The 24,977-nt window shown below is 38.5% G+C and overlaps 2 protein-coding genes and 3 long non-coding RNA genes across 10 annotated transcripts in view; 3 read left to right on the forward strand and 2 right to left on the reverse strand.

Annotated features, from left to right (window-relative positions):
• sobpa (sine oculis binding protein homolog (Drosophila) a) overlaps nucleotides 1–24,977 on the forward strand; it is a 121,140-nt gene that overhangs the window by 41,804 nt on the left and 54,359 nt on the right. The window lies entirely within an intron of this gene.
• Nucleotides 12,052–14,463, forward strand: LOC111946853 (uncharacterized). Its single transcript, XR_002872635.2, has 3 exons — nucleotides 12,052–12,374; nucleotides 12,810–12,857; nucleotides 13,010–14,463. It is a non-coding gene; the product is annotated as an uncharacterized LOC111946853 (long non-coding RNA).
• LOC111946851 (G2/M phase-specific E3 ubiquitin-protein ligase-like) lies at nucleotides 16,443–19,866 on the reverse strand. 2 transcript variants are annotated; one of them, XM_023951809.2, is made up of 8 exons: nucleotides 19,487–19,866; nucleotides 19,172–19,229; nucleotides 18,870–18,984; nucleotides 18,565–18,773; nucleotides 18,211–18,434; nucleotides 17,858–18,058; nucleotides 17,577–17,766; nucleotides 16,443–17,111 (listed from the first exon to the last, which is right to left on the reverse strand). In XM_023951809.2, the coding sequence occupies exons 4-8, from the start codon at nucleotides 18,689–18,691 to the stop codon at nucleotides 16,804–16,806; spliced, it is 1,050 nt and encodes a 349-aa protein (XP_023807577.1). In that variant the 5' UTR covers nucleotides 18,692–18,773; nucleotides 18,870–18,984; nucleotides 19,172–19,229; nucleotides 19,487–19,866; the 3' UTR covers nucleotides 16,443–16,803. The 2 variants fall into 2 exon arrangements, with proteins under 2 accessions (XP_023807577.1, XP_023807576.1); XM_023951808.2 differs by having other exon boundaries at nucleotides 19,172–19,866.
• On the reverse strand, nucleotides 22,894–24,441 carry LOC144988983 (uncharacterized). Its single transcript, XR_013653099.1, has 3 exons — nucleotides 24,033–24,441; nucleotides 23,601–23,654; nucleotides 22,894–22,960 (listed from the first exon to the last, which is right to left on the reverse strand). It is a non-coding gene; the product is annotated as an uncharacterized LOC144988983 (long non-coding RNA).
• Nucleotides 22,967–24,698, forward strand: LOC144988984 (uncharacterized). The gene is made up of 2 exons (XR_013653100.1): nucleotides 22,967–23,809; nucleotides 24,506–24,698. It is a non-coding gene; the product is annotated as an uncharacterized LOC144988984 (long non-coding RNA).

The following is a 24,977-nucleotide window of genomic DNA, read 5'->3' on the forward strand; positions in this document are numbered from 1 at the left end:
TTTCAGCAGTTCGCAGATGTGGTCTGGTGTCAGATTTGTTCTGTCTTGTAGCTGAGAATCCTGTAGTAATCTCTTCCTCACTGAAATCACTGCCTCCGTGGTGGGAATGCAGGTGAAGAGGGAAGTTACGTTGTAAGACACCATCGTCTCGTCAGAATCCAGCTGAAGATGTTTGACTTTGTTTGCAAAATCTTGTGAATTCCTAACATGATGCTCTGTATTGCTCTGTATTAGTGATTTCAACATACATCCCAACATACAGGAAAACAAGACAAGAAGGAACAAGAGACAAAACGGAACAGTATTTCAATTCCATATATCTCAGGCCTGTCTGAAAAACTTAAAAGGATTTTCAAACAACATAACATCCCAGTTCATCTCAAACCAGTTAATACCCTCAGACAGAAACTGGTTCATCCAAAGGACAAATTCCCAGCTACAAACAGAGTAATGTTGTGTACTCTATCCACTGCAAAGAGAACTGCAATGAACAGTATATAGGAGAAACCAAACAACCGCTACACAAGCGGCTTTACCAACATCGCAGAGCCAACCCAAGTGGACATGAGTCTGCAGTACATCTCCACCTGAAGGCCACTAACCACTCTTTCGAGGACAGTGAAGTCCGAATTCTAGCCAGAGAGAAAGGATGGTTTGAGCGAGGAGTGAAAGAAGCCATCTTTGTCAAGAAGGATAAACCTTCTCTTAATAAGAATGGTGGTCTCAGGTTTATTCTTCCATCCATCTACGGCAGTGTTTTGAAACCTAAACAAACCAAACCAGTTCCATCTGAGTCGTTAACCGCTGAAAGAGACGACCATTTGGAGAGGGAGTCACTGACTCCCCAACCCCCAGCTGAGGACAAAGGACTATAAACGACCCGAAACCACGTAGGCTAAGTGGACAACACCTCCAGTTTCAGGTCTGACTCCTCCCCCATGAGCGCATATATACCAGCGCTTAGACCAGCTATTTCAGAATTGACAAAGCCTCTTGGATAAGAGGTGAAACGTCTTCCAACTTTAAAACCAAGTCCAGATGACATCCCCTAAAAACTACTACAACACCCTAAGGTTAGTTACTTGGAATGTGCACGGAGCTGGAACCAGAGAGAAGAGACTGAAAATAATGAGCAAATTAAAAGATCTCAAAACTGATTTTGCGTTTCTTCAAGAAACTCATATGTCTAATTCCTCAGTTAATATTCTCGCCACAGCAGATTTTCCCAACGTATATTCAGCCTGTTATAATTCTAGACAGAGAGGAGTAACAATTATGATAAATAGGGAAATTAAATTCACAGAAACTAGTACAGTCATAGACCCAGAAGGAAGATTTATAATAGTCACTCTTTCCACTCAAAATATGCAGCTGTGTTTAGCTAATGTGTACGCCCCCAATGTAGATGACCCTAAATTCTTTCATTCCTTCTTCTCTGCGCTATCTGAACATACAGACAAATCGCTAATCATTGCAGGTGACCTCAACATGTGTTTAGATCCAGAGATGGATAGGCTAAATAACACAGGAAATCTTAGAATCTGGCAATCCACAAACACTGTTAAACAGTACATGGAGGATTTTGGTCTTTGTGATGTTTGGCGTTTATTCCACCCCACGAAAAGAGCTTATACCTTTTTCTCCACAGTTCATCAATCATACTCTAGGCTAGATTATTTCTTGGTTAACAGCTCCTTGTTGAGCATAGCTACGGAAGCACAGATCCACCCCCTTACTATCAGCGACCACGCACCAGTTTCCCTGACTCTTAAAAACAAAACATCACCACCTTCATTAAGGAGCTGGAGGTTCAATACATCGTTGCTCAGAGACCCTAACTTTATAGATTTCTTTGCTAAAGAATGGTCCTCATATCTTCAAAATAATGACCACCCAGGTATTTCCTCGTGCCTTTTATGGGAGGCCGGGAAAGCAGTCATGAGAGGAAAAATAATCGCCTTCTCATCCCACAAAAAAAGAAAAGAAAACTCTAAACTAGTGGATTTAGAGCAAAAAATCAGACTGTTAGAGGAAACCTACAGCAACTCTCCGGATGAACAAACTCTACAACAAATAAGGAAAGTAAGAATCGAATTAAATGAAATAACTAATCAAAGAACACAGTTTTTATTACAGAGACTACGCTTGGAGAGGTTTGATCACAGTAATAAATCTGGGAAATATTTGGCAAATCAACTCAAAATAAACAAAGAGAAGACAACTATTTCATCAGTCATAGACCTAACAGGAAATGCAACACATGATCCAGCTGCAATAAATTCAGTTTTTAAAAACTTTTACCAATCTCTCTACTCATCCCAAATTAATCCTTCTGACAACGACATCAACAGTTTTCTCAATAGCATAGATTTGCCTAGACCAACAGAGGAACAAATCACAGCCCTGGAGTCCCCTTTTACTAAAGAAGAGCTGCATAAAGCATTAACCAACATGCCTAGTAAAAAAGCCCCAGGACCGGACGGCTTCCCAGCAGAATTTTATAAAGAGTTTTGGCAAATCTTAGCTCCCATTTTTCTCAGAATGACAATAGAAATTAAGGACAACAATTATCTACCTCCAAATATGAATTCTGCTAATATAATCTTACTTCTGAAACCTGGGAAAGATCCCACATCACCATCCAGCTATCGACCCATATCGCTGATTAATGCAGACCTTAAAATAATCTGCAAAGCTTTGGCGGGAAGGCTGGAGAAGGTAGTTCCCTCTCTAATACATCCTGACCAAACAGGTTTTATAAAGGGTAGACATTCATCTACCAACATGCGCAGATTAATCAACCTCATAGATTATACAACCATCAACAACCGAGAAGCAACCATTTTGTCACTGGACGCAGAAAAGGCATTTGATTTTAATAGCCACCCTGAACAAATTTGGCTTTGGAAAATCATTTATTAACTGGATTAAAATATTATATGCCTCTCCTAATGCTCGTATCAGAACAAATGATCAAACATCTCCAAGCTTTAATTTACAAAGAGGAACCAGACAAGGCTGTCCACTATCTCCGTCTTTATTTGCACTATTTATTGAACCTCTAGCTGCTGCTATTAGGCAAAGTCGAGATATTGAAGGCATTCAAACCAAAAATTTAGAACACAAAATAAGTCTTTATGCAGATGATGTTTTACTATTTACTCAAAATTCACAATCTTCCATCTGCCAAATCATCTCCCTAATTAATAGATTTTCCTCAGTTTCAGAATACTCCATAAACTGGTCTAAAAGCACAATTCTACCAATTAATTGCAATTATCTAAATCCGTCATCTATTAAAATACAAACAGGCAACATAAAGTACTTAGGTATAAATATCTCCTCTAGGCTTTCTGATCTACTCAAGCTAAACCACACCCAACTACTTAAAACAACCGAGGCTGATCTCACTAGATGGAAAACTCTACCCATTTCTCTAATCGGGAGAGTTGCAACCATAAAAATGACGATTCTCCCAAAAATTAACTACCTGTTTTCAATGATTCCTTCCAAACCTCCAACTACTTGGTTCAAATCATTAGACTCATTCATTTCCCAATACCTCTGGGAAGGTAAACCCCCACGGATCAGTTTAAAAACTATTAAAAAACCTAAAGATAGAGGAGGACTAGGCCTTCCAGACTTCCAGGACTACTACTCCGCGAACAGATTGTGTTATGTACAAAAATGGCTGAATCCTGGTGTGCTAGATGAATCCTGGCTAGACACAGAACAAAATCTCTGTGATAACCTAAATATTTCTAATTTACCTTTCTTCAGTTCTAAAATTAAACAACACAAATGCTTCAGAAGTTTAAACATCAGCTCATCCTTAACAGCCTGGTGGGATTTTCTTAAAAAAAACAACCTCACATTATTTCCATGTAAACTTACCCCCATTTGGAATAACCCTGACATTTTGATTAACAAAAACATGATTCATTTTGCTTCATGGAAGAACAAAGGAATCCAGCAGTTCCAGCATATAATTCAGAATAGAAAATTTATGTCCCTCTCTACGTTATCCTCAACCTATGGAATTAATATAAACAAATTTCTAGAATATCAGCAGCTTAAATCAGCTATAAGCACTAAATACTGCCTGACCCAAATAGACCTAGACCTCCCCCTTACAGTAACACATTTCATGGACCTTAAAAATCCCAAACTCACCTCCAAAATTTACAAGATGTTATCAGACATAGATGAAACAATTTACTTACACATGACAAAATGGGAGTCTGAGCTATCATTGAATTCTAGTGATCAATTTTGGCTACAGATCTGTTTGAATGCCTTTAATATGACCAAAAGCCCTAATCTGAAACTTATTCAATACAAGATTCTCCACAGAACTCACTACACCGGACAGAGGTTATTTAAAATGGGTCTCAATCAGTCTGCTATATGCACACAGTGCACAGGTAACAACATAGACGACTATTTGCATGCCCTGTGGGTCTGTCCACCTGTCCAATCATTCTGGCGTAAGGTTTGTGAGGATTTATCAATCTGGTTTAATCATAAGATTCCTGCTTGCCCCAAATTCTGCTTATTAGGTGACCTGAATAACATCAACATGGAATCTAACAAGGCTTATATGGTTCTCACCGCTGTATGTATCGCAAAGAAAACTTTCCTCCTAAACTGGAAATCTAAAAATAATCTTAGCATCAACCACTACAGAAACCTCATGTCAGAGCATATTAGTTCAGAGATAATGTCCTCCACAAAAAACCTGTCGGCTTCAGACTCTCCCTGGCTCCAGCTGGTTAGTCACATCACCTAGTAGGGGTGGGATAGTGATAGGTTGAGCCGGGTCCTGGCTGGTTGGGTGGGCCGGGGTGGGTTTGGGGGGGTGGGCTCTGCCGGGCCTGCCGTTCTCCCGGCTCGGGGCTCTGGTTGCCTGGGTGGGGTGGTGGTAGGGGCGCACACTCTGCCGGCAACTTGGCAGGGGTTCCTGGGCGGGTGCCTTCTGGGCGCAGGGTAGGCAGTGCGGCTGACCGGGAACGGCGGCCGGGTGCCGTGCTGGGTGGCTGGTCGCCGTGGCGGGGGCTGGGGGGGGGCTTGGGGCTCTGGGGTCGTCTGCCTATGGCCGGTGTTTCGCCCGTGGCCGGTAGTTGGCGCGTGGCCTGGCCCCCCGGGGGTCGACGCCGCAGTCACAGCAGGGGTTAATGGGTTCACTTGGGTGGGTTTATTTCATTATTATTTATTTTATTATTATTATAATTATAATAATTATTATTATTATTATTATTATTATTATTTTATTATTTATTTTATTCTTCTTATTATTTTTTATTATTATTATTTATTTATTTATTTGGGGGGGGGGGCTGGGGGGGCGGTGTGCCAGTCCTTAGGGAGGCCAGGGTATGAATGGTGGGGCTGGACCCCCTGCCCCTCCGTTCTGGCACCGGGACCCTTCCTTGCTGGCTGTCTCTCGGCGCTACGAGGCTCTGGCCTCCAACTGCGGCTGGCTTGCCGTTTCTGGCTGCCCGGCCGCTCTGGGAGGGGGGGCGCCTACCGCGGCCGGCTGGGGGGCCGGTCGCTCGGGGGAGCCTTCTCCCCCGGTTGTGCCCATCCGCCCGCTCCTCCCCGCTCTCACCCAAACAAATATTGCACACAGGCACATAGGGCCCCGGGAACTGGATGGGAAGGGTATGCTGGCGGGGCTCACTGGGGATGCCCATCTCTGGGTCCTCGTTGGCACCCGCCCTCCTCCCCGCTTTTTACTTGCATATTAGACACTCTGATTCGTCTAGGGCCTTGTGGAGAGGGTCTGGTGGAGGGGGGCACGGTGAAACATCCGTGCTCACCTTTCGCTGGCCCCCCCCACAATTTTAACTTCCTCTGTAGACACACACACTGCATGCTAGCAGCACACACACAGCAAATACACACCACTCACAGAGGGACTCGGGAGTGGGGGGCTTTGCGGCTTGGCAGCGGTGGAGCCCCCCACACTGCTGCTCCCCACACTGGGTTCGCTTGTGCCTCTGGGCATTGGGGGAGCCCCTGTAGGGGGGCCCTCTCTGTGCCTGGCTGGTGGGGTGGGCGGTCCCCTCCTCCTCCCCTCCCGGGCTGCCTGGGTCCGGATGCTGGGGGGGCTTCTGGCCTGGGGGGCTCTCCTCCCCTCTCCTGGTCTGGCTGGTCTGGCTGGGTAGGATCTGGCTCCCCTTATGAACACACGGTTCACGTCGGCAGCATGCATGTATCTCCACCCCCACGTGCACGTGCACACTGCCACACTGCTCCCTGTCTGCTTCATCCCTCCTCCTTACCTACAGTGTATTGATGGACAGATTTTTTTCGCTCATCTTATTGTCAGATTTTCACCTTTGATGTAACATTCGTCTTTCCAGCAGATCTGGTATAATTGTTACAGCTTAAAATAATAACTTATTCAAATCAGTGCTTGTATCCCCCACCTTTTCACCTTTCTTCCTTTTACTCTCTTCCACCCTCCCCTCACATTCTTCCCCTCTCCCTCCCCACACATACTAAATGTAACAAATAAATAAAAAATAATACGACAAAAAGGGGTTTATACAAATCTACACTCTAGTTTCTTGAAGCTATATAACCTCTTTTTGTGAGAGTAAAACCTGTCCAACACAAAAAGCCTTCAGCTCTAATCTGTTTGCTCAGCTGTTGGACAGAACAAGTTAAAAAAAAAAAAAATAAGTGCCTAGGATAGAACAAGGGTTAAGTTAATTTAGACAAAAGAATCTCATGATTCACTTTGTCAAATGCCTTTTTTAGATCGAGAAATACAGCGCCGACGCAAGGATTAGAATCCAACATGCGTTTGATCTTTTCTATAAATAGACAGTTTGCAAACTCTGTTGAGTGATATTCACGAAAACCAAATTGTATTGGATGTAAAAGAGAATGGTCTTTATTTAAATGCTCATTTATCAGTTTTGTTACCCACTTCTCAGCAACTTTAGAGACCACATGAAGGATACTAATCGGCCGATAGTTGGCCATGTTTGAACTATCACCAGATTTAAAAATTGGGGTGACAGTAACCATTTTCCAAGACAATGGCACACATTTTTGTTTAAATGATAAATTGACCATATGTGTTATTGGTAAAAGTAAGGATTCTTTGCATAGTTTGATGATATTTGTATCCAGCCCATGGACATCCTTGGCTTTAGAATTTTTTAATGAGCCAATAATTTTAGCAACATCCAGTTCTGTGATTTCTCGTAGAGAAAAAACAGGTTCTGCAGGATCAATAGGTCTGGCAGTAAGAGTGGGTGCTTGAAACATTTCTGTTATCTCCCTAACTGAGTTAATGAAAAAATGGTTAAATTCGTTAGTTAGAACACTTGGATTGATTTCCATTACATTGTTAATTGTGAGCTCAATATTTTTGTTTGAGTCATTCACTTCTTTGCCAATTAATTTATAAAGATTTTGCCAGATCTTTTTGTTGTTTCCCTTTGCTTCAACAATAATATCCATGAAGAATTTTGCTTTAGCCTTTCGCAAACTTTGGGTTACTTTATTTCTTAAAAATGTGAATTTGTATCCATCTGTATTGAGGCCAGTTTTTAATGATTTTTTAAGTTGTTCATCTCGGTCCTTCATTATTTTTCTACATTCATCATTTAACCAGGGTAACGAGTTCCGTTTCTCTTACATTGCAGATCAAATTCTCACGTAACAAAATAGAGTGCTTATTTATTATCCATCACATGAAAGCAGTAATCATGTCTACACATTGCAGATAAAGTAACTGGTCATTGCTTGGATTTCAGAGAGCTTTCATTATTTCACCACATTCAAGTTTACACATACAAGTATTTGATATTATTCAAAATCCTGTTGATCTTTAACTGCTCTTATATTGTGAAATTAGGGTTTCTTACATTTTTGTGAATTTTGGGATATTTGAGCTCATTACTTTACCCGTTCCAAAGTTTAGTGTCATACACAGACACACAGAGACTTTTCTTTGTCGTTCTTATCGATTTGATCTTGAAGTTCCTACATCCTCTCATTTTGTAGCCTCCTATGTTTAATAGGAACAGGTTTTGGATTTTGTAATGTTTTCCCACTAGCTCAGCATACAAGTTCTGTGGTGTAAAAATCAACAAAGTCAAGAATACAGTTTTAAAAGTTTGGATTAATAAAATAAATTGCTTGTATGATCAAGATGACCGTCTTTCTGTACAATTCTGATGGCTCCTATTTGAAGTGAAAAGAGAGGTATGTGAATATGCATGAATGATCCCGGTCATGGTCAGAGTGGCCGTAGACGCGAACCGGGCCCACGCCTCTGTCACAGGGCAGCTGTGGCTACAACAGTAGCTTACCATCACCAAGTATGTGTCACAGTTTAAATTTCTTTGCCTTTGTGTTCTAGTTTTCTTTTGTTTCTGTCATGTTTTGAGTTCAGTTTCCTGTTTTTATTGTGAAAGGTTTCCTGTTATGTTGTTGATTCGAGTTTTACTTTTGATCCCACACTAGCCGCGGTTACATGGGCAAAATATCTTGATCGGATCAATGGTCGGGTTAAAATTCACCCGTGCATATGGGATCAGAAAACCTTTTTCCGATTAGAACAAACGTTCCCATGGCTCACACTTTCGGTCGGAATGAATCATTTGGGCATGCGCAGTAGTGTTAAAAACTCCCGGATGAGGAATTAGGTCCCGTTCTAAACAAATAGCTGCCACAGACATTTATTTTATGCAGCAGCTCGGTAATATACGAGACCATCTTCCAAACGTGCTTTTGTTAATGTCATGAATAGTATGAAGCGCCAGTTCGCTCATCGTTTTATTAAATCCGTGTGATCAGTGCTGGAAGAAGGGTTAGGACAGGCTATAAACACAGGCTAACAACATTAGCCTGATGGACACAAAATCCAGGACCATGAAACCCTGCAATCTGCATCTTGGCTGCACGTAAATGTCTGGGAATAACATCAGTCTTTATTTTGTCGGGACACAACTGGAAACACAAATCCACGTGATTGTTTGAACGATTCTAAGGGATAAATCTAAGGATTTATTTCTGCTTCCCCAAACTCGCTGCGTGAGCTTTACACGGGGCGTCCGCAGAGCAGCTGGTCGGTCCTGTTTGAGCTCCAAAGCTTTCTCTCAGCGAAACATCGTCTATGCGTGACGTAAACCAGAGCAGTAGTGACACACGATCGGAATGACCGTTTACATGCTCCACAATCAGATTAACGATCGGTATAACCCACCTATCTCGATCGGAAAGAAATTTTGATCCGAACACTATCTGTTTTGTGTACATGTTGACATGTGGACATTTTTGCAGCTAGCAGGTGTGTTGATAATATTTGAGTGTGTGTGAACAGGCCCCGCCCTTTTTGTACTACATTTGAACCGTACCTTAATGATAAACAACCAGTAAACCTGTCTGCTCTATGCTGCTTCATGGTCTTACCCCCCTTCCCCTCCTATTATCACCCTCCTACCCCCCCCTCTCTCTAACGTCCCTCTCTCTTTTTCCCTTCTTTCCTTTTCCGTCCGGTCCAACACCAAAGATTTTCAAACATGATTGAAATTAATAAAGTTTGGCCTCAATTACAAAAGGGGTTTATTCAGACATACCTTTGGTTTGTCTGAAGATTAATAACCCCTCTTGTTAAAATAAAATATGTCCAACACAAGAGGCCCTCAGCTCTCATCTGTTTGCCTAGCTGTTGGACAGGACAAGTTTAAAAAAAAAAAAAGAAATTTTGATCCGAACGAGTCTGACCGGGGCAGAGTATTCCGAATGGCGTGTTTACATGACGCATTTTCTTTCCGATCAGGCGTTCTTTCCGATTACTTTTGCCCATGTAAACACGGCTATTGATTCCACCTGTGTCTCGTCAGTCCTGTATGTATTTAAGTCCTGTCTTCCCTTCCTCCTGTGCTGATCCATAAGTCTAATGTTAGGTTGATGTTTCCGAGTTCCTGTGAAGTTCAGTGGTTTTTGAGATTCGACTTCACCTGCCGCAGTGGTATTTTGTTTGGTTTTGGACTTTTTAGTTCTTAAACACCTTTGTTCCTGGAACCTTCTGCCTCCTCCTCTCTGCGCCTGGGTGCTCCCCCAACCCCCCGTCGTAACAGTATGAATGAGGAGTGAATGAATAATGGACACACTGTAAGTGCTTCAAGCGTCTGGAAAAGCGCAGATAAATCTAATCCATTATTATTACCTTAAAGTTCTGTTCATTCATTCATTCATTCATTCATTCATTCATTCATTCATTCATTCATTCATTCATTCATTCATTCATTCATTCATTCATTCATTCTTCCACAGCTAGCATGTTGCTAAAATATTAACTAAACTCCAATATAGCCTATAAAACCTCTGTAGATGTCAGATTAGATAACTGGGCTAGCATAATGCTGAAACAATAGCTACATTTTCAGGGCTGCCAACTGTCACGCATTGGCTGTGAGACTTACTCATTTGATTTCTAACACTACACCCCTATTTCTCACGCTGAAATACAATTAAAGTTACTTTTTTTTCCACAGTATTTTTTTTTAAAAAATGTGATTAAAGCTCAAGAAACATAGGATCCATAAATTATGCCAGCAGATACTGTGGTGAGTCAATTACAATAAATTGGGATCTAACATTCAGGGTGTGTGCAATAAACATTCCAGCCCCTTGAACAGCACTAAAGGGCCTCCTGCGCAGTGCACAGAACTTGGGGAGGGGATCCATAAGGGATAATTTGGACTTCTGGCTCTTTGGAGGGAGCTGAATCTTTGGATAAGTTCATTTCAAAGAGCCATTGAACAGACAGGCTCATGAAGCTCTTTTAATATTAATTCACTTTTAAAAAGCCAGCCTGGTGATTATTCATTTAACTTTGGAAATAATTACAGGGAGGATGGATGGCCTGAGATCTGGATCAAAATAATTCAAATTCAGATTTCCGTCCAATAAGGAGTTTGAATTATTTTTGAAATTATAGTTATGGTTTCATTTGGCATCTGTGGACAAGATGTTAAAGTCTGATGTGGATTCATTTTAAATATTCCACAGCAATATCCATCTGAATTGATAGAGAAATCACCATTTACCCTTTGTATAAAGAGTGTGTATACTTTGAATTATGTTATTAATGCAACAGCTAAACCAGGGTCAGCAATCTTTAAAATGGTAAATAGCATAATCTTGTATCGCGCTTTTCTATCTTCCTTAAAGCCCAAGGAGCTTTATAGCCACAGTCCCATTCACCCATTTACACTCCAAAAACTGGTGTCAACCTATGACCACTAGTATGGGGCGCCGAATGTAAAAATTAACCTCATGAAAATTTTGTGTCACTTTTACCACATTTAGACATTTCTTTCCATTTATGCTGCATTTATATCACATTTTGTCTATATTTATCACCAATAAAAAAACAATCTGTGACATGAGGATATGTACTTTTAGAGGTTAAAATTAAATCTAAATATTAATAATAAATAATAAATATTAATGTAAATGTAAATAATAAATGTAAATGTTAAATCGAAACACATACCTAAATCCCAAACGTAAATATAAATGCTAAGTGTATATGTTATATCTAAATGTAAACCTAAATGTTAAATGTAAATGTTAAATATAAATATAAATATAAATGTAAATGTTAAAAATAAATGTTAAATATATATCTAAATGTTACATTTAAATGTAAATGTGAAATGTAAATGTTATATCTAAATATAAATATTAAATCAAAGACTAAATAGAAGTATAAATGTTAAATGTGATTATTAAATGTAAACCTAAATATTAAATGCAAATGAAAATCTAAATGTTAAATGCTAAATTTAAATGTATATCTAAATGTTAAATCTAAATGGTAAATCTAAATCTAAGTCTAAATCTAAATATTAAATGTAAATGTTAACTCTAAATGTAAATGTTAAATACAAATTTTGTATCTAAATATAAATGTTAAATCTAAATCTAAATATAAATATAAATGTTAAATGTAAATGTTAAATGTAAATGCTAATATTAAAAGTAAATGTAGATCCAAATGTTAAATGCTAAATGTAAATGTTAAATATAAATGTAAATGTTAAATGTAAATGTAAATCTAAATGTTCCGCCTAAATGTTAAATATAAATGTAAATGTTAAATGTAAATGTAAATCTAAATGTTCCGCCTAAATGTTAAATATAAATGTTGACTTTAAATGTTTGGGAAATATGCTAATGAGGCCACGCCCCTCACCGAATAGAGCGGTCCTTGTTCAGACGAAAGTTGAACCTTAATCATGGCAAACTCTTTGAGACCTGAGGATATTGAAAGGGCCGTTGTTTCAGGAGTGCGAGCTGCATTGCAAGGTGTCCTGGCACCTACACCTGCTGCTGCAAATCTGGTAAGTGGAAAAGTTAAATAAAATAAGATAAAATAGTTCTATAATACTATTATGTGGAAACGGATTTTTAGCTAGCTAAACAGCTAGTCTTTCCAAGCTAGTCTTAATTTTTTTTTTTAGCTAACAAATGGCTAACGTTATCAAGGCATCTTTTGACATTACAGTGTAATAATATAATGCTATTTTGTAATTTCCTTGACACATAATGATGAAAGATATCTCTGAGTAGGCCTGCTATGCATGTCTGTGGTATTTTTATGCCACTTTACATCACTGCAACTCTAAATGAAAAAAAGAACATTGGCGGGGGGGGGGGGGTCTTTTTATTTATTGCTTGTCTTCTTTCTCATTACAGATCTTTCTTATTTGCTAAAATCTGCTACAATCACTTATTTTCAATGTAAACTTTCTCTGTTACATGCTCCTACTCTACAGGTTAACACATCATCACCATCCACAAGTTCTGCCGCTTCACACAGACCGGTAAGAACATCATCAGTTGTTTTCTTCCATTGAGTACAGTGATTACATTTTTTACAACTGTTGTTTTTTATTTTTATAGTTTAGTGTTTAACTGATTTTTAAAATGTAACAAAACATCTATATGATTGTTCTTCTACCACCGCCCACCTCAGGTCAACACTCTGCCGCCGCCCATAGCATTCACAAGTTCAGCCACATCTGCAGGGGCTGGCACATCCCAGAGATTGGCAAGAACTGAATGACTTATTTACTTTTAATGAGTAGAATTACCATCAACTTTGTTGTGAAAGTGTACCTTTTAAGATGTTTTTTTATTTGTTCGCTGAATAGATTATTTTTTGTTATATGTAGAAGTAATTCAATTTGTCTGTTTTTGTCCCTTTTTTCACCTATGGTGTTAGGTTGGAACAACCCTAATTTCCAAAGAGGACATTGAAAGATTAATATTCTTGGGGACAACACTCTCAGAAACGGCATCAATCTTGGAAATATCAAGACCAACGTTGTACAAGCTTATGAGAGAGTATGGCATAAAACACCAAAAATTCAGTGACATTTCCGATCAGGAACTGGATGAAGTAATTCGTGCAATAAAATCAAATCACCCTCATGTTGGAGAGGTTATGCTCAATGGACATTTGCGTGCCAGGAACAGCATAGTTCAAAGACATCTCAGATGTCTTTGAACTATGTCTTTGAACAGAAGTCTCAGAGACTCAGTGCAAAGGGTTGATTTTGCTGGAGCACAGTCTAGGAGAACATCAGCAGTGCAAAGAAGAACATACTCTGTCCCCTTTCCAAACTATATATGGCACATTGACGGCAACCATAAGCTCATAAGATGGAAATTAGTCATTCATACCGCAATTGATGGGTACAGCAGATTTTTGACTTTTCTGCATTGTTCTAACAACAATCGTGCTTCAACTGTCCTGGATCTATTTAGGAAAGGTGTGAACAAGTTCGGATGGCCTATGCACATAAGAACTGATCATGGAGGGGAAAATGTTTTGATTTGGGAGGACATGAGAGTGCACAAAGGAGTAAGTTCTGTGTTGACAGGGAGCTCTGTTCATAATCAACGTGTTGAGCGATTTAATCGTGATTTGAACTCTAACTGCCGAAACGTGTATGCGCCCATTTTCTATGAGCTAGAATCACTGAAAATGCTGGATGTAGACAACCCGACTGATTTATTTTGCCTCCATTATGTATACATTCCCAGAATCAACTGCACACTTGAGGAATTTCAGGCAGCATTCAACAGTCATTCCATCTCCTCTGAGGGAAACAAAACCCCTGTTCAGCTTTTCACCCAAAACACTTGTTTTCCAATGCCGAATTCTGCAACTTCTGCTTCGGTAACTGAGAGAAGCCCAGAATCATGACAAAGCTCAGATTACCTCTTCACACCACTTACTGATCAAGACTTGCAAGAACTGTCTGCAAACGTGAACCCACTAGAAAATGATGGAAACCAAGGAAAAACACTGTATCAGAAAGTGCAAGAATTTATAAATAATAAACTAGCTACTGGGTAGCACTGTTGAATGTTTTTGACATCTATTCAAGTTCACTGATATTGTGATTAAAAAAATATCACCAAATATTTGGTCTTTTATTTCCCTGCAGAGTTTTCAAAAATTCCTTATACAGACGTATCATTTTTTAACAACACACAGTGGTTGACAAAATTGTTGGTATCCTTAGTTAAAGAACGAAGGTCCACAATGCTCGCTGAAATTACTTGAAACGTTCAAAAGTAACAATAAATTAAAATTTATTGAAAATTAAATAATCCAAATCAGCCATTACTTTTGAGTTGTTGATTAACAGAATTATTTAAAAAAAAGAAAACTAATGAATTAGGGCTGGACAAAAATGATGGCACCCACAACCTTTTGAGGCAATCACTGCAATGAAACGGTTTCTGTATTTGTCAATGAGCCTTCTGCACCTGTCCACAGGTATTTTGTTCCACTCCTCATGAGCAAACTACTCCAGTTGTCTCAGGTTTGACGGGTGTCTTCTCCAAATGGCAGGTTTCAGCTCCTTCCACAGATGTTCAATGGGATTCAGATCTGGGCTCATAGAAGGCCACTTCAGAACAGTCCAACGCTTTTCTCTCAGCCATTCTTGAGGTTTTTGGCTGTGTGTTTTGGATCGATGTCCTGTTGGAAGACCCATGACCTGAGACTGAGACCAAGCTTTCTGACACTAGGCAGCACATTTCTACCCAGAATGCCTTGATAATCTGGAGATTTCATTTGACCTTCACAACTTCCAGACACCCTGTGGCAGATGCAGCAAAGCAGCCCCAAAACAGAACTGAGCCTCCTCCATGTTTCACAGTAGGGACAGTGTTCTTTTGGTTGTATGCTTCATTTTTTTAGTCTACCAACATAGAGCTGATGTGCCTTACTAGAAAGCTCCAGTTTGGTCTCATCTGTCCAAAGGACATTTTCCCAGAAGCTTTGTGGCTTGTCAACATGCATTTTTGCAAATTCCAGTCTTGCTTTTTCATGATTTCCTTTCAACAGTGGTGGTGTCCTCCTTGGTCGTCTCCCATGAAGTCCACTCTGGCTCAAACAACGACGAATGGTGTGATCTGACACTGATGTACCTTGATCTAGGAGTTCACATTAAAGGTGAACTCTAGGAGTTCACTTTTAATGTCTTTGGAGGTTGTTCTGGGCTCTTTGGATACAGTCCAACTATCTGTCTCCTCAATTTGTCATCAGTTTTCCTCTTTCGGCCACGTCCAGGGAGGTTGGCTACTGTCTTACGGGTCTTCAACTTCTGAATAATATGTGCCACTGTCGTCACAGGAACTTCAAGCTGCTTAGAGATGGTTTTATAGCCTTTACCTTTACGATGTTTGTCTATAATTTTCTGTTGGCTTTCTGTTGTCCATGTTCAGTGTGGTACACACTTTTTCACCAAACATTAGTTTGTTTTTTTAAATAAATCTGTTTATCAACAACTCAAAAGTAATGGGTGATTTTGATTATTTAAATTTCAATCCAATATAATTTATTCCTACTTTTGAACTTTTCAAGTCATTCCAGTGAGCATTGTGGAATTTCTTTCTTTAACTGAGGGGTACCAACTATTTTGTCCACCACTGCAGTTCATTGTAAGAGCAAGTCAGGGCACTAGAGGAAATACTGAAAAGAAGGACTTGGTCTACTCTAAAAGCAATGACACAACATCTAGTTTAATTGTTTGTTTAATGTTTCATCATTTGAGTTTGTAATTGAAACCTTTTCCATAAAGAATGAACATCCAATAGGCTTTACATGTGAGACAACGTATGCAAACACTTTCAACACACAACCATGATGCTCTGCTAAACAAACATCTATTGACATTTCAAAAAATAACCTATTATTTGAAATGGATCAACATGAAATAATGGGTGTACTCTCTCTGGTGTTCAGAAAATGCATACTTTTCTACAGACAATACCAATTCCTTCCCATAGAAAATAAATAAATATAAGTTTCCCGAACAAAGAGATCCAAATCTATATTTTACCATTTTTCCTCTTTTGTAACTTTTCATATTTAACTGTTGTATTGAGTGGCTTTACATGGAAACAGAAAAAAGAAAACCGTTCAACATTTCCTGTTTTTGTTTAATTAAATACAATTTGCTCATCAAACAGCAGAAACAGATCCTCAACAAAGACACAAGTAGCACATTTTCCTGCTTTTATGAATTAACTAAAATTATTAATAACATTTAAACATAGCAAAACTCCATACAAAGGCAAATTTTTTATATTTATTAATACAGAAGTAAAAAAAACCAGAAAAACATCCCTGAGGTGTTTTGGATTAATACAAATAACGTATCCATTCTTCTACATTTCTTCTCTTCTCCACTTTATTTTCCCTTCTTACTCACCTGGACCCTTTTCCCTGGAATATATTTTCATGTTTATTTAAACTGCACTAAAATTTGCTCCATTCATAAGCGCTACTAGGAAGTTATATTCAAACTCATCATTGTCAGCTAGATTTTTGGAATTTACAAAGATTTCAAGCTCATTTGAGCATGTATGAGCGACTGGAAGGTACTTGTTTTCATTATGAACAAAGCTTAACTTTGGACTTGGTTGAAATCCAACTGCTGGAACTCTGCTACTTCCAGTCACAAAGGCGAGAATATGTCCAGGATTTAAATTTCTGAGAAAGGTCTTCTCTGCTTCTGTCAGGGTTCTGCCATGAAGACATTCCTCAACTTCTCTTTCTGTCATTGTAAGATATTATTAGAAAAAAAAAATTAGAAAAAACAATATTCAGATTCACTTGTTCTTCATTGCAATAAACTGTTCTTTTAATACTGCAAAACTGGTTGTCTAAAATTTCTACAAAGTTTACATTTTCAATATGACGGGTAAATGTGCTAATGAATTTTTATATTTTAAACTCCACATTTTCCCTTACCTGAAATTTTTTAGACAAATTATTCACTTTATTTGGAACCATATAAAAAAATGTTTTTTTATTGAATTGAATATAATTCCATACCTTCGTAATTTTGTATACTAAAAAGAAAAATTAAAATTTCCAAAATGATAATTAAATATGCCAGCAGTAGCTAAAATGTAATGCTTACTGAAAATCAGCATTTAAAAGAAAAAAAAATGTATAAGACTTTAGGTCTTAGTGCAAATTAGAGCAAATTATGGCTTGTCTGCTTTATTTATTTTACCTTGAACACTATTGAGGAAATCTCTGAACTTAACCACCATCAGCTCTTCTTTTGGTCGTTTGTTGCTTCCCAGAACGGAGTAGCTGGGCTTCAGAAGGGTAGCAACCACATCTGCTGTAAGATCACTGCGAACCTTGGGCATCTCTAAAAGAACCCGAAGGGGAAGGTTCTCTTTCAGAAGTGGTAAGAGCTGTAAAAACATAACATCTAGTTATTTTTATACATTTCTGATCAACTTTTACCTACAAACCAGACACTAATGAACGTCAGCCTAGACTTACCTCATAACATTCCAACCCCTCAGCTAACTGATCGTAGCAGCTCTTTCGTTGTAGTAGAACATGGAAAATTATAGCATTTTTAACAAATGCATCCTTGTTGTCCATGGTAACAGGGTTTGGAAGACCTTCAATTTGGTACCTCCATGACTCACAGGATTCTATTGCTCGTTGCAGATCATCATCAGTTGTTGCTTGATCAATCTTAAAATGTCAGAAGGAGAAAATATGTGTTTATGAAATGTCATCAATTTGTATTTTAATTGCCAACACCTTCCCTGACACTTTACATAGAAAAATAGTTAGAAAATGAATGATAAAATTATTACAGAGTTTAACCACTTTCATAAACATACTGTCTTGAGGCTGTCTCTAAGTTCCACATCGGCAACATCCTCTGGAGAAACGCGGATGTCGAACATACGCCCAGTCAGCAGGTAGTCCAAGACAACAGACGAAAGGAGAGCAGGACATTCTCCACCTTGGACAATGATGGTAGACATCATCTGACCAATAGTGCGGTAGACTCGATTTTGGACATGCGAAACATTTAGTCTTGGAATGAAGCCATTGGGGGACTCTGCAGATCAAATAAAATATGTTCATGTCAGCTTTAAACAAACTTAATTTTATTAAACAAAAATTATCTATGCAGTCTGTTATTAACTTAAATTTCTCATTTAACTAATGAAAAATAAAAAAGAATTCACCCTCAAATGCCCCACTTTCTTGGAAAATTGCTTTAACAAGCAAGCGAAAGAATTCTCGACGGGGACCTCCAAGATCTTCTGCATCTTCTGTGGTGTTTTCATCACTGGCAAATGTTACATAAAGCATATCGGTGCTTTGGACAGTTTCTTCTTCCAAACTGCGTCTGATGGCTTCCTAGACTGCCTCCTCTTCTTCGAAATCAAGTGGTCTTGAAAAGAGATTCAAAAAGAAGAAGAAAAAGCTAAATTGGACGAAAAAAATGTAAATGAACTGGTTTTTCTAACAAATCCAGTATAAAACATACATGAAATCAGAGAAACGAGTGCCTCCTTGTTCGGTCTCATGTTCTCGATTTGTGGCATCTGCCTCCATTGGTTCATATGGACCGTCAACATTAGATTGCTCCAATGTCTCAAGATCTAAATGGAACAGATTGAGCAGAAGACACATTATGAAATGATAGTTGGAAAAAAAAAGGATGCAAACGACACTCTGGAAATGACCAATACGTTGATCAAAATCAATCAGGTAGTGTGGGATTGCTGATGTAACATGGGGGTTGGATGGAAACACATGGTTGATAAACTTAACCTTGAAACTACCCACCTCTACTCTGAAAAGTTGGACTTTCAAAGTCACTGTCATCCGTGTCAAAAACTCTGTGCTGAATGATAAGATGTGGAAATTTTGTGTAAGAAAGCAATTTTAAAAGCATATAAATTGTAATTTAGACATTACAAGCATGACTAAATGTTCAAAGTTAATTTGTGATTGCAAAAACAATTTACAACAATAAAAAGTGTCACATGTAAAGATGATGCTGTGCTTAGTTATGTTCATATCTAAATAATTTTAACAAAAATCGCATGCAAATAATATTACATGAAAAAGGTTTACCAGTACTTTCACTATCAAGCTCACCTGTGTTGGCATTTCCATTTCAGCCATAATGTAAAGACAGGTATTTGAGCAAACAGAAGAAACTTCTTTCCCCCCCCAGGGAACGTTGAGTGTGACATTGGGCTTCATTAATTTTTTGCACCCTTTTATTGTGCTCAAGTACTGAAAAGGGAAAACATCATGCTCGGAGATGCCAAATGATCCTCTGAAGATAGCAGAAATTTCTTCTCTGAGCTGATCTTCAGACCACTCGGTGGTAAAGGAAATTTTTCCAATTAGACCAGCTTGAGCCAAGCGACTTCTGTTTTCTCCTCTAGGTATGACGAAAACTGATTCCCTTGGAGAAAATGGCAAACATACAACGTCTTTTGTAAACGTTTTCACGTTTTTTCTTTGCTGATATCCTGATCAACCTCTTCTTGATTGAAAATATGATGGAAAAGGAACCTGTTAAGAAGTAGGGTTGTGCCGATGGACGATATCATCGTCCATCGTGATGGGTGACTGACATCCCGATGGAGAGACCACCATCGTGATGCCACGCCCCCGCCCCGTTGCGCGTCGACACCATAAGCCGTGGTTACATGTACAAAATATTGATGGGATCAATGGTCGGATTAGAATCCAACCGTGTACATGGGCCCAGAAAAATGTTTTTAGAATATAAAAACGTTCACTAAGGTCACACTTTCCGTCGGAATAAATCATTCGCACATGCGCAGTAGGGTTTGAAAAACGGAAGGATATAAACTCCGCCGAGCGGCTTTTTTTCTTCAAACTTTATTGTATGTAACAATTCAATACAAAACAATGTTAAACAGCGCCGAGCGGCTATATACATTGACATGTCAGCTCGGTAAAATACGAGACGATCTTCTAAACGTGCTTTTAATAATGTTACGGTTATTATGAAACACCTGTTCGCTCATCATTTGAATTTTAATCCGTGTGGTCAGTGCTTTTTCTGAACGAAGCCAGGATTAGCAGTATGCTAACACGGGCTAACAACATTAGCTTTGGGTGGTGCTGCTTGCTGGCTGCACGTAAACATGTAAGAATAACATCAGCCTTTATTTAGTCGGGACACGACTGGAAACACAAATCCGCGTGATTGTTTGAATGTTTTCTAAGGACTGAGCGACATTTCTGCTTTGAAGCTCAAACCGCTGTGTTTCTGCTGACGATCCGAGCTGTGCACAGACACACACTTTTAGACCCGGTTCTGAGTTCGGTAGGTAGTACCCCTAGAGCTGCGGGACGGATCGCAGTCTTAAATCTCCCACACATACCGCTCATGTACCCCCCCCCCCCCTTCCCATCAAACACAAAGCTGTAAGTCCGCACTCCCCCGGAAGTGCGGGTGCGGACTACTTCTTTTCTATTTTGTTTGTTACTTTTTTTGTTAAAGTCACTTCCCTCAGTTTATACTGGATCATCACGGATTAGTCATCAGTTGGGAAATAAAATGAAAAAAGCAAAAAAACGAATAGCAGTTATATAAGAACGAAAAATGTAAAAATACCCCCCCCCCCCCCCGACGATGTCATCGTCCATCCCGATGGTTGACAGCAAACATCGTCAACGGCCAATTTAATGGACATCACCCAACCCTATTAAGAAGAGAGGACACAAGATTTATTCTTAAAAATTACCAAAACTAGATCAAAGTTAATGGAAAATGGCGTATACTTATATAGCGCTTTCTACCCTCTTTCGAAGGCCTAAAGCACTTTACAGTCACAGTTCCATTCACCCATGCACACACACATTCACGTACTGGTGGTGGCTCCACTGCCGAACACTGGCGCCAACCTCCCACCAGAGGCAAAGTGGGGTTCAGCGTCTTGCCCGAGGACACTTCGACAAATGGGCGAGAATCTAACCTTTAATCTTATGATCATGGGTCGACCGTCCTACCGCTGCACCACGGCTGCCCAAATGGGTCAGCAGCAGTCATTACTAAGGTATAAACCAGTGGTGGGCAAACTTAGGCACGGTGGCCATATGCATCCCTAAAAACGATTAATCAAGCCTGCCAAATTGTAATTACTTATACTAATTATCCTTACTGTTTTATTTGCCCTGGTATCTACCCATATTAATTCATTGATCTTTTTGTAGGAGCAGAACGTTATTGGGCATTCATGTGGTGTTGGAAGATGTTGTTTTCAGACATTTGCGCATGTTTTCCAAGTCTGAAAGTCTTTTTTTTTTATCATCATAATTTCTCTAATTTTGCCTTTTTCTCTGACGGACATCCACCCTTGGGTGCAATTTGCACAAACATGAGAACAAAAGCCAAAGCTTTGAAATAAAACCTGTTTTAAAGATATAAAGTTTTAATCAAGGTTAAAGCATGTTTTCGTCCATATTCTAAGTTATTTCTTTCTATTATGATACAGATTCCCAAAACACTCCACACCATCTATGGCCCACGAGTTGAAAAGTTTGCCCATCTCTGATATAAACTTACAGAACTCGGTAACGCTTCCTTTTACAGTACAGTACTTACAGTGTACTTAAGTGGTATTTACATGGTACTTATAGTTTAACTACTGGGTACTTTCAGGGTACTTACATGGTACTTTTTATGGAATTTACTGGGTACTTACAGTGTGTTTACATGGTACTTTCTATGGGACTTTACTGGGTACTTACATGGTCCTTTTTGTGTCTACTCTGTACTTACATGGTACTTACTGTGTATTTATATGGTACTATTTGGTTCATACCTATGTGGTACATACTGGGTATTTATAATATTCTTACTGGGTATTTACATGTTGTGCAAAGGTGTCTTTTATGGTACTTACCACATGTAAGAACAAGGTAAGTACAAATAAAGTACTTTGACCTTTAGGTCTGCACTCGCTGCATGTTTCATGGTATTTACCATGAATTTACCACAGAAACTACCCCTTAAGTACACTGAAACTGTAACTGTAAAAGAAAGTCAGCCCTATTTCCACTCTATTACATGGTACTTTCATTCCTAAATACTGGGTATGTTCACTTGAATATTACTTGGTACTTACCCCTTAAGTACAATGAAACTGTAACTGTAAAAGAAAGTCAGCCCTATTTCCACTCTTTTACATGGTACTTTCAGTAGTAAATGCTGGGTATGTTCACATATTACCTTCCCGTACAGTGTACATACACACTTGGTCTTCTGACCTCACCACATGAGACAATGCTAACCTGTTGGTAAGGGTAAAGTAACTACATTGTGAAAACATATTCTGGCCTGATTACTTCTTGTAACATGAGGCAAGTTTAAAGAGAAACAAGACAGCTGTGAAAACAACAATCTTTAATATGATACATGTCTGCAGCATACAAAGTTTCATCACAATAAAATAGGTTTTAAGTACAAAACAGTGCAAAGGAGAATTCTAAAAAACACAATTATTGGCCTGAGGGTCGTGCTTTTTGTCCATCAAAATTCTTTCAGCAGAGTTTGGTAACGGTGCAGGACTTCTTCAAGGTTTGTAACTGCAAGAAAATTCACAATATGAGCTCAAGTGAACATAAAAAGCAGAACGACTTTGATGAAATACAAAATATATTTTACTTATTTAATCATTTCTGTAATGAGTTTGATAAATTTCTGTGAATTCTTTTTCGCTTTGACTGTAATGTTTGAAATTAATCAATTATCCTCATTTATGAACATGATAGATTATTCACAACTTTATATTTTAGTTACATAAACAAGAACAACAAAAAAGAAATCAAAGAAAAAAAATCAAAATTGCCATAAAAAAATCTAATTTGTTTAGACAAAAAATGACAAAAGCAATGTTTTAATTGGCAATTGCGGTGTGTATTTCTTCTTTATAAATATTATTCGCACCTACAATTTGCATTAGCATGAAAAACATTGCAGTGTAAAAGAAAAGGAAAAAAGAAATAAATAGGCAATTTCAAATTCAACACAGTTATTCACAAAAATATGTTTTAATTTTCAAACAGTTACATTCACTGTTGGGTGGTATTGTTGACTCTATCATATTTGAAAATAAATAAATAAATAAAAATAAAATAAAAACGGCGAAAGAAAAGAAAATGGGGAAAAGGCAGTTAAACTCTTCATAAATGTAAATAATATGTCCACTTGGTGGATTTAACTTACTTTAGCTTACTCTCCTGTGGATTCGTCTGGAATGTCTTCTTCACCATAGCTGATCTAAAGCGGTAAAAAGACGGAAGTACGTCATCATTATTTTAAATAATCGCCTTTCTTTGATTTTCCCAGAAAGACGTGCGCTCAGTCAAACGACCACAGAACAACAGACTTTATCATTTAGGCTACGTGCTTGTTTTACAGGTGCCCCTCTCCTGGTAAGTAAAAACAATGTTTGTAGATTTTCATTACAAACTTTGAAAATGTATACATGAAATAACTGAAATTATTGGAGTAAGGTAGACATGCTCTTACGTCACGTTTCAAACACAGAGATAATGGCTTGAAATCACGAGGTTAGCTTCTCTATAAAGTTTGATCAGTTTAAATATTTTCATGTAATTTATCCAGTATTTAAAAAAAACAAAAACACTGGCTTACCTGCCAGATGAAGAGAAATTCAAACCGTTGCGCGCGCCTCGAGGCTCTCCGGATTAATCTGCACGTTCACTTTGGTGGTAGTTGTGCTGCATTCAAGTGCGCTGGGAATTTGCAACTTTACTTGCCCCGACCTAGTTAACAAAAACACACACTCGGGGTGTTTTTAGTATTAAAAGTAAATATTTAGCCTTGTTGTTTTACACATTTTCCTGACATTATATAATATATATTAAAACAAGTTCATTTTTAGAACAATATTTAAAAAAAGTTAAGTTTTGAATAATTTATTATCATGTTTTTAAATGAGGATAATTGATTAATTTCAAGCATTACAGTCAAAGCGATAAAAAAATCATAGAGATTTATCAAACTCATTACAGAAATGATTAAATAAGTAAAATTTATTTTGTATTTCATCAAAGTCGTTCTGCTTTTTATGTTCACTTGAGCTCATATTGTGAATTTTCTTGCAGTTACAAACCTTGAAGAAGTCCTGCACCGTTACCAAACTCTGCTGAAAGAATTTTGATGGACAAAAAGCACGACCCTCAGGCCAATGTGTTTTTTAGAATTCTCCTTTGCACTGTTTTGTACTTAAAACCTATTTTATTGTGATGAAACTTTGTATGCTGCAGACATGTATCATATTAAAGATTGTTGTTTTCACTGCTGTCTTGTTTCTCTTTAAACTTGCCTCATGTTACAAGAAGTAATCAGGCCAGAATATGTTTTCACAATGTAGTTACTTTACCCTTACCAACAGGTTAGCATTGTCTCATGTGGTGAGGTCAGAAGACCAAGTGTGTTCATGTACACTGTACGGGAAGGTAATACGTGTACATACCCAGCATTTACTACTGAAAGTACCATGTAAAAGAGTGGAAATAGGGCTGGCTTTCTTTTACAGTTACAGTTTCATTGTACTTAAGGGGTAAGTACCAAGTA

The sequence above is a fragment of the Oryzias latipes genome, chromosome 22, assembly GCF_053564925.1.
Source record: "Oryzias latipes strain Hd-rR chromosome 22, Olatipes_Hd-rR_3.1".
NCBI lineage: Eukaryota > Metazoa > Chordata > Actinopteri > Beloniformes > Adrianichthyidae > Oryzias > Oryzias latipes.